A 12,500-nucleotide genomic window follows, 5' to 3' on the forward strand; every position below is an offset into this window, starting at 1 on the left:
CACTTGCACGTATGTACACACACACACACACACACACACACCAAAGTCCTTTGATACGTAGGTGCAGTGTTCTGTTCCAGATAATTTCAAATGTTTTGTATTTTTTCTTTCCCTTGCAGAAAGTATGTTTTTCAGTGTGAATGGGATCTTACTCTCCCTGTCTAACTTCCCCACCCCTTCTCGCGAAAAGACACACACACACACACACACACACACACACACACACACACACATACACACACACACACACACACACACACACACACACACACACACACACACATACACACACACACACACACACACACACATACACACACACACACACACACACACACACACACACACACACATGACAGGCTCTCTGCGGAAAAGGGGAAGTTCATTAGGGTGACTGCAGCTAATACACTTTAATACCTCACACTACACTTCAACACTAATCCTCTCCCTCTCCCTATCTTCTCTCTCTCTCTCTCTCTCTCTCTCTCTCTCTCTCTCTCTCTCTCTCTCTCTCTCCTCACACCAAACACTCTCACATCTTCTCCTCTCCTCTCAGCCTCTCTCTCTCCTCTATAATCCTCCCTACTCCCTACTTTCATCTGAATGCGACTCCCTGTCCCCTCCCCCTCTTCCTCTTCCTCCTCCTCCTGCTGCTCCTCCAGCGCTTTCTCCCCTTCCTCAACACCTTTGGGTTGTTGTGTTTTAGCGATGGAGCCTAAGCATTTAACTGTTCATTTATTGTTACTATTAAAAATATTAGGCGCCTTTGTATGTATTCATGATTATTGTTTGTATTGGAACTCCATCTTCTCGTGTCACCCTTCCCCCCCCCACCCCCCCGCTAAATGGGAAAAAATCAATCACAACCCAAGATATTAATATTCATATCCATAATATTTCACAGAGAGTATGAGTCTGTCCTCTCCATATTGTATTCTCACCTCTACTAAATCTGTTTTCCTCTCCCTCCTTCCTGCCCCTCTCCCTCCCTCTCCCACTCTCTCTCGCTCTCTTTCTCTCTCTTGCTTGCTCTCTCTCCTTTTGTAGTCTCTCTGTCTATCTCTCTCCCCTTTCCTACTCTCTCTTACCCGTGCCTTTCCTCCTCTCTCTCTCTCTTTATCTAAAGCTCCTTCAGCTCACTCGCTTCCTCTAATCTTCAGAGCGGTGGCGCGAGACTTATATCCCACACACAGACACACACACACACACACACAAACACGCAGACACACACACACACACACACACACACACACACATAGACACAGGTGGGGCCGTCTGGGTGTGTGTGGGGATGTCAGTCACGTCCGTCTGGTCTTTAGCCGTCAGTCCTGAGTGACAGCAGCTCTGGTCCGTAAACAACCTCAGAGTGACATCAAACACTCGACAATATGGAGCATGGAAAACCAGGCCGCGCGCCTGTGTGTGTGTGCGTGTGCGTGTGCGTGTGTGTGTGTGTGTGTGTGTGTGTTTGTGAATAAACATATACAAGACAGCAAAATGAATAGAAACAACTGGAAATACACACAGCCTATGTTTCAAGGGTCGGAGCAAAGGGACTGACTACTTTGAAATGATATGGTTCAGTATTTTGTTTGTCTACTGGCAAATAATTTCATACAACACTGTTAATTCAATGTCACGATGGGATGCAGTGTGTACATTCGTGAGGGAATGTACACACTCCCTTTTAGACTAAGGCTGTAACATAGCATCTTTTTTTGAGTGTGTGTGTGTGTGTGTGTGTGTGTGTGTGTGTGTGTGTGTGTGTGTGTGTGTGTTCTAATGTGCAATTAAATTATTCTCGTCTCCCTAATTAATACGATAAGCAATATTGTGATGGGAGCGTGTGTATCCATAACCGCCCAGCAACACACACACACACACACACACACACACATTCCTGATACAGAGAGTAACACCCAGAAAGTATTCAACAGTATGAAAGACAAGCGACACCCTCAGTTCTCTCCTGTGTCTGTGTCTGTGTCTTAGTTGAGAAACAGTAAGGTATTGCAACATATGACGAATAAAATAAATCATTTTCTCACCCCCCCCCCCCCTCTCATCTGCATTCTCTCTCCTACATCATCTTTCTCTGTCTGTCTGCCGCTCTTATCTCTAACTTCCTCTTCTAATGCTTCCCCTTCCTCTCTCTCCATCTTCTCTTTCTCAATCTCTCCTCTCTTCCCCCTCTTCTCTCTCTATCTCCATCTCCTTCCTCTCTCCCCCTCTTCTCTCTCCACTCTTTTCTCTGTCTCCCTCTCCCTCTTTTCTCGCTCCCTATCCCTCTCTTTTATCTCTCCCTATTTACTCCCTCTCCCTCTTTTCTCTCTCTCCTTCTTCCTATTTTCTTTATTTTCTCTTCTCTCTCTCCCTGTCCCTCTTCTCTCTCTCGCTCCCTATTTTCTGTCTCTCCCTCTCCCTGTCCCTATATTCTCCCTCCTCTCTCTCCCTCTTTTCTCTCTCCCTTTCCCTCTTTTCTCTCTCTCCCTCTTCCTCTCCCTATATTCTCCCTCCTCCCTCTCTCTCTTGCAACAAGTTGTATTACATATGGTTTCATTGGCCCCAGCCCTGGTTCTGCTCAGTTAGAGTCGCCTGCATTCATCACTGAAATTATTTTAATAGTGAAGCATTCATCGGGCCGTGGACCACACACCATAGATGTCCACACACAAACAGAAAGCATTCATACACATGCACACATCACTCAAATCTCCACATACACACATTAGTTACTTTTCTTGTTCTGTTTCTAGTTGCTATGTTTTCTGTCTTGCATGCCTGAACCACGATGCTACTTCATGGTTCAGGCATGCAAACTGTAAATGGTAAAAAAAGGTGAGAACGTTGCATGAATAGAGAACACCTGCCACAACAAGGGGAGTCGGGGAAAGATATTCACTTAAAAGTAGCATTGAAGTATTTGCTTATGCCTGAAAATGAATTCCAACAGCCGGGTTAATCAACCCTATTAGGATCACAAAATAAACGTTTTGGTAGAAATGTTTGTTATGATATTTGCTTCACTAACTCCTGTCTCAAATTAGCATTGAGCTCCTCATCAAAACCCCTCATTCGGAAAAACAACTAAACTAACTTACTTTCACTGTCTGACAAGCAAAATGTTACATTAATTGTTTTGATGCCCATATATATAAATAAAATATGATGTCCACGGTTATCATTATTATCATCATTATTGTTTCTAAAGGAGTTATTTAGTCTTATGCAGACTATTTGAACCATGGTAAATGTACTAAGCCTAGTGTAGTGCACAGGTTGGTTGGGAGTGGCGTCCTGCATCCCTAACACAGTATTCATTTTTAAATTGATCTGTATTTTGGCCTAATATTTCATTATTCAACTCCCCTCCAAAATTCATAATCTCCCATTTAAGATAAACATCAGTATTTTTAGAAAGATGACTAACTCTAATTATATCGGGAGGAATATTGGTATTATGGCATTCAATCAAGATGCAATCCTTGTCTGCTTATGTAGCAATAATCTCTTATGTGCAGGCTCTTTGTTCTTGCTAGGCTTGAGGTACAAGGTTAACAAATAAATCCAATGAAATACCAAGCAATCTCAAACCCAAGCATTTCATAGATATTTTGTCATTGGAAAACTCTCCATTGTTGGTGCATATAGATTGACCAATGGAGGAGAAAAACACGAGTGGATTTCAAGGCATCACATTTAGTTTACTCAGAAAACAAGTGGACCAGGATTCAGAGATAGGCTCTAAAATATGCCTGAACAGATTTGTGAGACGAGATAAAGGTAATGCACTAATTAGAAGGCTAACGTTTCACTAAGGTAACTAGACGTAATGCCCACCTAATACAAAGTACAAATGATCATTACAGCATTAGTAAGTCAAACAAGTGCCATTACTAATTGACTTGAGTCATGGATTGCAAAGAAACGCCTACCCACAGATGACTTTACCAGCAGAAGGCTTTACGTGGATCGGCATGATCCATGTGAATGACTTATTTCTGATCAAAACATCAGATTTTTTTGGAGAGATTGCATGGCTGCCTGTTGAATTCTGATCCCAGAAGAGAAATATATATGAAGAGCAGCTTGAATTCTTCTTCTAATGTGTTCTTCGCTCATCGACAAGGGTTGACCACAAGATCCTAATGCATGGATCCACAGTGACCAATACCAACATCCCCTGTAAGAACAGCACTAGCAACGCTTCAACTTTCAATTGTCTGTCCTAACGTTAGGATCAACAACCAGCTGTTCAGCCCAACCTCACGAACAACCACCAGGTTTCAAATCCACAACCCGGTGGTTAGAAGGGTACATGATTCACCAACCAACCGAGACTCCGACCAGTCGTTTGAGGTCATTTACATAAAAATGAATGTTTGCATGTTTAGCCTGTTCCTGGACTACCATATGACACTGCTACTGGTCTACCTGTACACAACGACAGTACAGATCTTCCAATTACTTGTGCACCAAGTAACCCTTTGGATCAGGACTAATAATAAAAATAATATTAGTATTATTATCGAGATGACAGTCGAGAGGCGAGCTCCATAACCCAGAACCACCAGAGAAATAACTTTACTAACTGTACGTCTTGAGACAAACAGTGTTCAGAATGTTCCCAGGAGGGTAAAGCAGGCAGAATGTGTCGTGTGTAAAAGAGGTTTTGGCAAGGTTGCAATAATAAAATGACGAGATTAAGGAGAAAACTCAGCAAGCTTATTTTATTTCGATTTTTTTGTAAACTGCTGAAAGCTCCGCAGATGCCCGCTACAGGAAAACGCTGTGATTGGTCAGTATCCAGATGGGCTTGCTTTATTCTGTTCCGTTGCTGCAATCAGAACTCTGATTTGCCGTGGAGACCTCACTGGCCCTGACTGATTGTACATTCAGTGTCACACCAAGGGCGCTGTGGTGAGTATTTAACGAGTGAATCCACACAACTTCTACGTCCTCAAACAACGAACAACACGGCGGGCTGAATGCCTGGAACAGCCTTGTGAGAAGGGGGCTGGTTCCAAAGCACACGTCTCAGAGTCAGGGTCATCATTTCAGGATCATCTCCTAGCCTCCCTACCCCGCCATCCATTGAAGCAGAGTCTCCAACCAGCTCTCTTAGTACCTGACCATCAGCCATAGAGGGGGTGGGCCACTCTCTCTCTCTCTCACACACACACACACACACACACACACACACACACACATACTGAGTCAACTCAGTATGCCCTGGTATTAGTCTGGCAGTTAGTCAGGCCAATAGAATAAGTGCTGGGGATTAAGGACACACACACATACACACACCGTGAGAAGACAGCATACTAAGTAAAGGAGGACGTGAGGCTGTGTGTGTGTGTGTGTGTGTGTGTGTGTGTGTGTGTGTGTGTGTGTGTGTGTGTGTGTGTGTGTGTGTGCAGGCAGACAGACAGACAGACAGACAGACAGACAGACAGACAGACAGACAGACAGGCAGGCAGGGAGACAGGGAGACAGAGAGACAGACACAGAGAGACAGACACAGAGAGAGGCAGACAGACAGACACAAAGACGCAGACACACAGCATATCTTCTTTCTTAACCTCTACCGCATACCCCATCCTTATTCTCCCTCTCCTTCCTTCTGTCTTGTCCTCCATCCCTCCTTCATTCCACCCCTACCACACACACGCACGCACAATCACACACATACACCGACACACACCCGGTGTAATCGTATAAAAGCTGTGTAATTGAGATATTGGGGAATGTTAATTTGATCAGAGCCAAAGCCTCTTCAACGTCTTCAACAAGTCAACACACCGGGCGATCGAGTCGAACAGAGGAGTCCTCTCTCTCTCTCCCCATCTCATCCCTCTTTCCAGTCCAATAAATCTAATTTACAAGGCCTGCGCACACACACACATCACTTTAAAACATGCACAAGGACACACTCGCCCTCATGCCCACACACACACACACACACACACTCACACGTACTGACAGACACACAGCTCATGCTCAGTCACCCCCTGAACATCTAACAATTAGCGGTCAGTGAGGCTCAAAGATGGAGGAGACAAGATCACAGCTGCACCACACATACACACACACACACACACACACACACACACACACACACACACACACACACACACACACACACACACACACATAAATATATGTCCCACAAATACACACTTCCACACTGAAATCTAACTCTTATGCACATGCAGTACAACTCTAGACTACACTAAGAAAGACTATTCACACAGACACACATGTAGAGAAAGGGAGGGAGGAGGGCAAGAAGGGGGGGGGGGGGTAAAAGGGGGTGAGAGAATTTAACGGTAGGCTACCAAATTAAAACACAAACATTCTGAATAATTAAAGGCCGTTAGCGGCTTATTTGATCTTTCCGTGACCCTCCGTGACCGACCACTCACTGTAGGCCTATACAGACGTGGTTCCGGCCGTCAAGCGGCGAGACCAACCGGCCCTCGGCGTCCCGTTTTTAGACGCTCAAGACGCTGTTTGTCTTTTTCAAAGGGACAAACTACGTATTAATCACGTCACGTGTTTTATTACCTCAAATAGGTCTAACCTGTCTGGAGTGGACGGGTGAGGTTTTTTTTAAATAAATGCGTTAAGGAAATGCACATAATAAATGAAAACTACACATCCGGCAGTCAAAACCCACATCGAGGGAAAGGATTTGAAATTAATTTAATAAATGAACAAAAACAGAGAGCGTAGGTAGGCCTCTAAAAGACACGGAGTAGAGGGGAAGTAGACGGATAATTTGAGAAGCATCGTCTGATGTTGTTTATCGTATCAGTATAAAATCAATTCAGTGGAGCTTAAATGTCTGAAACATTTTGCTAGAAACTGTCTCTTCACTCTCGCTGATCGCGGTGTCAGTCCACCGACCTGTACGCTGGAAAACACGCCGTTCGGTAGGCTGAACCAATACCGCCACCTCACGGCCGCGGGCGGAACCGCAGGTGGAGGCGGATACCCGAGAGCCCGCAGGACTTGATGACTTCTCCGCTGTTCTCCTCTTAGTTCTTATGTTCGCTTCTTCCTCTCGTTTTAACCATCTCTCCAAGCCATAAAGAATAAACACTGAAACACACAAGGAACTATACTTTCCAAAGCCTGTAGACTGTAAAGTCTGCATGGTAGGCCTAATGGAATATAGGGCATGGTAGGCCTAATGGAATATAGGCACGCCACAATTAGCGAACATTAACCTTTTATTTTATTCACCAGCACCTCGTCTGGCTCCATGGTGCTTTTCAAGACATGTTTACGACAACCATAGGCCTATTTATGATGCTCTGTACCTACTGTAATACAAGCCCCGCAGCTGTAAAATCCAAAAAAAGACCTGCACAGGTGAAACAAATGAAACACGGTAGGCATATCACACACACACACACACACACACACACACACACACACACACACACACACACACACACACACACACACACACACACACACACACACACACACTGTGAGACATTATGCAGACTTCTCTCAGGGCACATTATAAATATAAATATATAAATATAATAAACACACTAATGTCCAAATGTTTCCCCGATGTGATGTTACGCACAGAACATGCTCTGGTCTCCGGGCAGGAGCGAGGAGGAGAGGAGCAGAGGAGCAGAGGGGGCTATGTTAGGGGCCAGTCTTCTCTTCAAAGTGGTCTTTTCCCCGTTTTACAAGCGATGAATACCAAGCAGAAGGAGCCGTGTCTCTCCCAGCACGACACTTCCAACTTGTCCGCCTCCGTGCACGAGTCGCCCAAGAAGTGGACGAGGAACTGATATGATTATCATGTGTTGTGATATGTTCCACCGCAAATACTACCAGGCAATAAAAGCAGCTGTTGGTTTCCCTGGAGGATAACGAGATATGGACCAAAAGATGGGGAAAGAGATCAGAGACACTCCGGAGGTCTTCAGCCTGTGGTTATTTTAGGAGGTTTTCGTCTAAGGTTTCGTGTGGGACCAAAAAGCGTTGAAGACACATTGATCGCACTGGGACTTTAGTACCATAAACAACCGATTTCACACATAGTTGTTCCTAATGGTTTATGTGATCATACGTTAAAGTATGAAAGTGTTCCGTGTATCGGGGAGCAGTAACAGGTGATGTTTGTTCTGCATTTCTCTCCTCGTCCGATGCTCTTTTAAAACCACATAAAGCATAAAACATTTTAGAGCTTTATCACAAACAACCTTTGTGGCTTAATAACATTTGGGCACACAAACAACCCCGATTCTCCCCCCAAATAGCCTACCGCGCGTAACAAGTGCGCGAAGAGACGTTAACATGTAACTATAATTCATGTTTTTATATAAGTATGAATGAATGCCCAATGTATATATTTATAATTCTTATTAACACGTTAACACATTAAGAACGTTACAATCGTGCAAGTTGTGGAAACCCTGGCCGCGGTCGAACCAACACGGTGAGAAAGACATTCCCAAATATTCCCTGGGTATTCTTTAGCAAGATAATACAGACAGAACCAAAATAAAAAACCTTCGATATCCAAGAACCGCATTGATCAACTCCCAACACTAAGTTGATGTAGTAATTCGATCAAACACACATCACCTGACAAAGAACATATTCCCCGCGCCTCTCTGGACGCACTGCCCAGTGACCAAATAAATGCCATTAAATCAACCAAAAGTCATGAACCGAATCAGTCCAATCAAAGCGTTTTGTCAATACATCGCATGTCATGCATTAACACAAACATGCTGTCATCAAACAAGTCCATTCATTCAGATTCAGAACAAAACGGCCAAAAAAACAACAATATAGTAAATCCCAAACTCATAATGTTTACCTGGAAAGAATTGTCCATGCGTAAATCCCAACAGAACGGAGAGGATTAAGGCGGCGGGCAAAACGAGGAAACTGCTCCGATTATCCATCTTCATAAAAGTATTTCTTCCACAAATGCACTCCTGTACACTACTTGGCGTGTCCCGGACCCGTCCTCCACATCACAACACCAGACCCTCGCATCGGCGGAGACACGACAGGTGGACCAAGAGGAAGAGGAAGAAGAAGAAGAAGAAGAAGAAGAAGAAGAAGAAGAAGAAGAAGAAGAAGAAGAAGAAGAAGAAGAAAAGAGTGGAAGTTAAGTCTAACTATCCGTGATTCCGTTCCCGGTAGGAGTGTAGACGCGCTCAGAGGATCTCTGCTCTCTGCTCTCTGGTCTCTCCAAGTGTCGACGGAGAGTTGGGGAGAGCGCAGCGCACGAGACTGTGTGCCAACAGACTGCCGACTACCGACCGACCGACCGGCGGCCGACTCTCGCGCTGTCTCGGTCTCTCCCGGGTCCTAACGCCGGCCTTCTCCGCTATGATGGGGTTTCACTGCTGCGGTGAAGCCCCCCTCTTATCAATTACGCGCGGTATACAGGAGTTCTTACTGCTGATCTCCAAAATATGGACTAGCCTATGTATTTACCTATGCCTATAAGTATAGAATTGATGCGAGTCATTCATTTAGTTCCAAGTCGGGACAGGGGGCAGGGATGACTCGCTATAGCCTACCGGTCACAAACACGCGCAAAGGCAAACGTGCACACGCATGGACACCCAGAGGAGGAGAGCTGCACGCGGGTACGGCTCAGCGAGGCTGGCAGGCCTTTCTGATCAGGGGTCTGGAAAATGTGGATTCAAGTAAAAAAGGAAATCACGAGGACTAATCATTCTCCTGGTTCCTTGAACATATCACGCTTCATTCATCATGATTTTTAAATTAACGCCGGAAAATAATGTGACATAAATCAAGAATTTTTCACATTTCAACCTTTGGCAGCAGTATAGCCTATAAATAAAAAAAAAGCGTAATTGCCGTGCCTACCATCCGTTTAATTTCAGTACAGTTAATTTAAGATAAAAACCAGTCGCGGTTTTAACTCTTTCTGATTGGTCGGTTCTTGATTAACGCTGAACGGTTGTTGGCTCTCAGGCGATCAGGGGTTTCTGACGAAGGTAAACAAACAGGCCGGTTATGATATATGAAGGCTTTACCCCGCTTTAACCCAGCAGACGCAATCCAGTACAGGTGACACACACACACACACACACACACACACACACACACACACACACACACACACACACACACACACACACACACACACACAGACCCGTATAATTATCATTTCATGATCGTCTCTCCTCTGACCCCCTCCTCCCCTGTCCTGGCCTTGCCTTAGTCCCGGCTGGCCCTCTGCTATTTGTCCCCAAGCCTTCCCAGGTGCCCGGACGGCTTGTTGAATAAGAAGGTAAATTGCAGCGAGTCAGCGGGGAGGTGACATTTAGTGTCCTCACGGCCGGTCTGCATGGCGGCAGAGCATCCTCCTCACCTCACCTCCACTCCAGATGGACTGGGGGGGGGGGGGGGGGGCTTGGGAGACTAATGACTCCAACTGTAGGCCTAGCCGTCGATGCAGTCGATACAGTAGGAAATTGTTTATTCATAACCTTTGTAACTGTTCTATTCGGTTATGAGGTATTTATTGAAACGAGCAGAGACACAGCGGGAATACAAGTTAACATGGGTGTGCGAGAGTTGGATTTTGGTGATTGGCCGGCCAATCAGCAGTAGGGTTGGGTATCGTTTGAAATATTTCGATTCCGGTTCGATCTCGGTTCCTGTAAACCGATGCCGGTTCCTAAACAGTTCCGAAATCGATAATTTTTTCTTTTCTTTTTTTATAGAAATGCCATGCCAACACTGATTCTTTGAAAAGGTACCAGTTCCTAACAGTGCCAGAACCAAATAAAGACCAAACAACTGATTCAATTGTTGAAATTCTTCCATCTTTAATGGTAACTTATTTGGTAAGACATGAGCAATTTAGGCTTTGCGAAAAGGTATAGACCTATTTAAACAAATAAAATTGTCACTGTAGGTTATTAAAAAATAGTCTCTTTGTTTATAGTTTCATACACTGCTTTGGTGTGAAGCACTTTCTGCTTAGAGGTACCTTGGCTAACATAGTGTACTGTTACTGTGATGTAGTGATCTTGGGCCAGGCTGGTCCACCCATCACATGTAATTGCAGCCTTTTTTACTAGTGCTGCTAACTCAGTAAGTATATTCTGTTTCTCAACAGAATACCAGGCAGGGATGAGGGTATTTGCCACCAGGTCCCTGGAAGGGAGGTGGTAGCGAGGATTGAAGGCACTTCAACAATTTAAAAATGTAATTTAGTCTTTGGGAGATTCTATTTGACTATGTACATAAACAATAATTAAATTGTCCTATTTCACTATAATGTTCCTAGTATTTATGTTCAAATGGGCTATAATGGGAAGCTTTATTTCCTGAGATGCTATCAATTCATTCAGGTACTGTAGGTCTAGTCACCATTTCATTTGAAGACTGGAACCGTTTTGGGCATCTTGATTTGGTTGGTGTTTTCAACTAATCTCAAAGCATATCCTATATCGCTTTTGAAGCCAACTGAGGGTCTATGATATTTTGTTTGATGTTGTTTATCATTGTTGGTCATTTAAATTAGACAGTGTTTTGTTTTGACCGCTGTTAGAGTCCAACACAACTGGGTAGAATAGTTCAAACCATGTTTACATTTGTTAAGACTAAACTAAGTACAGGCTGACTCAAGACGCTGTCCTTTGAACACATGGCTGATTACCAGATGAGAGACAAATCTTGCAGTTTTGAAGATAAATTAGTTAATATTGTTTTCATTCAGTTGTAAGAAAATTTACACAGAGACATTACTATCTGTTGTACAAATGAGAGAGAGATGGGGAGGGACAGAGTGTGTGCGTGAGAGAGAGAGAGAGAGAGAGAGAGAGAGAGAGAGAGAGAGAGAGAGAGAGAGAGAGAGAGAGAGACAGGAAGGGAGAGGCGAAGAAAAGAGAGATGGCTAGAGGAAAAGAGGGATAAAAAGAGGAATGAGGAGATGGATTTCACGATGAATGGAGAAAAATCATAACGAAAAAGCAAAAAGGAGAGAGAAAAATAGGGATGCTTAGAAATAGTGTGATAGGAGGAGAGACAGAAAGAGAGAGAGAGAGAGAGAGAGAGAGAGAGAGAGAGAGAGAGAGAGAGAGAAGAGAGATGAAGAGATAGTGTGATATTTGTTATTGTGCAGTCGTAATAACAGGATGTCCCAGTATATGAAATGGATCATTTTATTTCAATAGCGAAGAGGATAGTCTACATATCTTATCTCCAAATGTATCTGTGACGGTGTTTGTCTGTGTGTGTGTGTGTGTGTGTGTGTGTGTGTGTGTGTGTGTGTGTGTGTCTGTGTGCGTGCGCGTGTGTGTGCACTTGGATGTGTGTGTGTGTGTGTGTGTGTGTGTGTGCACATGTGTGTGTGTGTGTGTGTGTGTTGTTCTATTGTGGGAATTTTATGTGATTGAAGCTGTGTTCTCCACAGGATAGACACCCCCCCCCCTTCATTCTCTCCCTCTCTCTCTCTCCCTGCCTCTCTCTCC

General features: G+C 44.3%; 1 protein-coding gene across 4 annotated transcripts in view; it reads right to left on the reverse strand.

Moving 5' to 3' along the window:
- The window catches only part of ptprt (protein tyrosine phosphatase receptor type T), a gene marked incomplete at both ends in the record, with an annotated part of 224,076 nt that extends 215,134 nt beyond the window's left edge, over window positions 1-8,942 (reverse strand). For all 4 annotated transcript variants that reach the window (XM_084463779.1, XM_084463778.1, XM_084463777.1 and 1 more), the window contains one exon: window positions 8,855-8,942. In XM_084463779.1, coding sequence (XP_084319905.1) covers window positions 8,855-8,942 — 88 coding nt within the window. The remainder of the gene's footprint in view (window positions 1-8,854) is intronic.
- Window positions 8,943-12,500: the final 3,558 nt, after the last annotated feature.

The sequence above is a fragment of the Micromesistius poutassou genome, assembly GCF_964030765.1.
Source record: "Micromesistius poutassou genome assembly, chromosome: 2".
Taxonomy (NCBI): domain Eukaryota; kingdom Metazoa; phylum Chordata; class Actinopteri; order Gadiformes; family Gadidae; genus Micromesistius; species Micromesistius poutassou.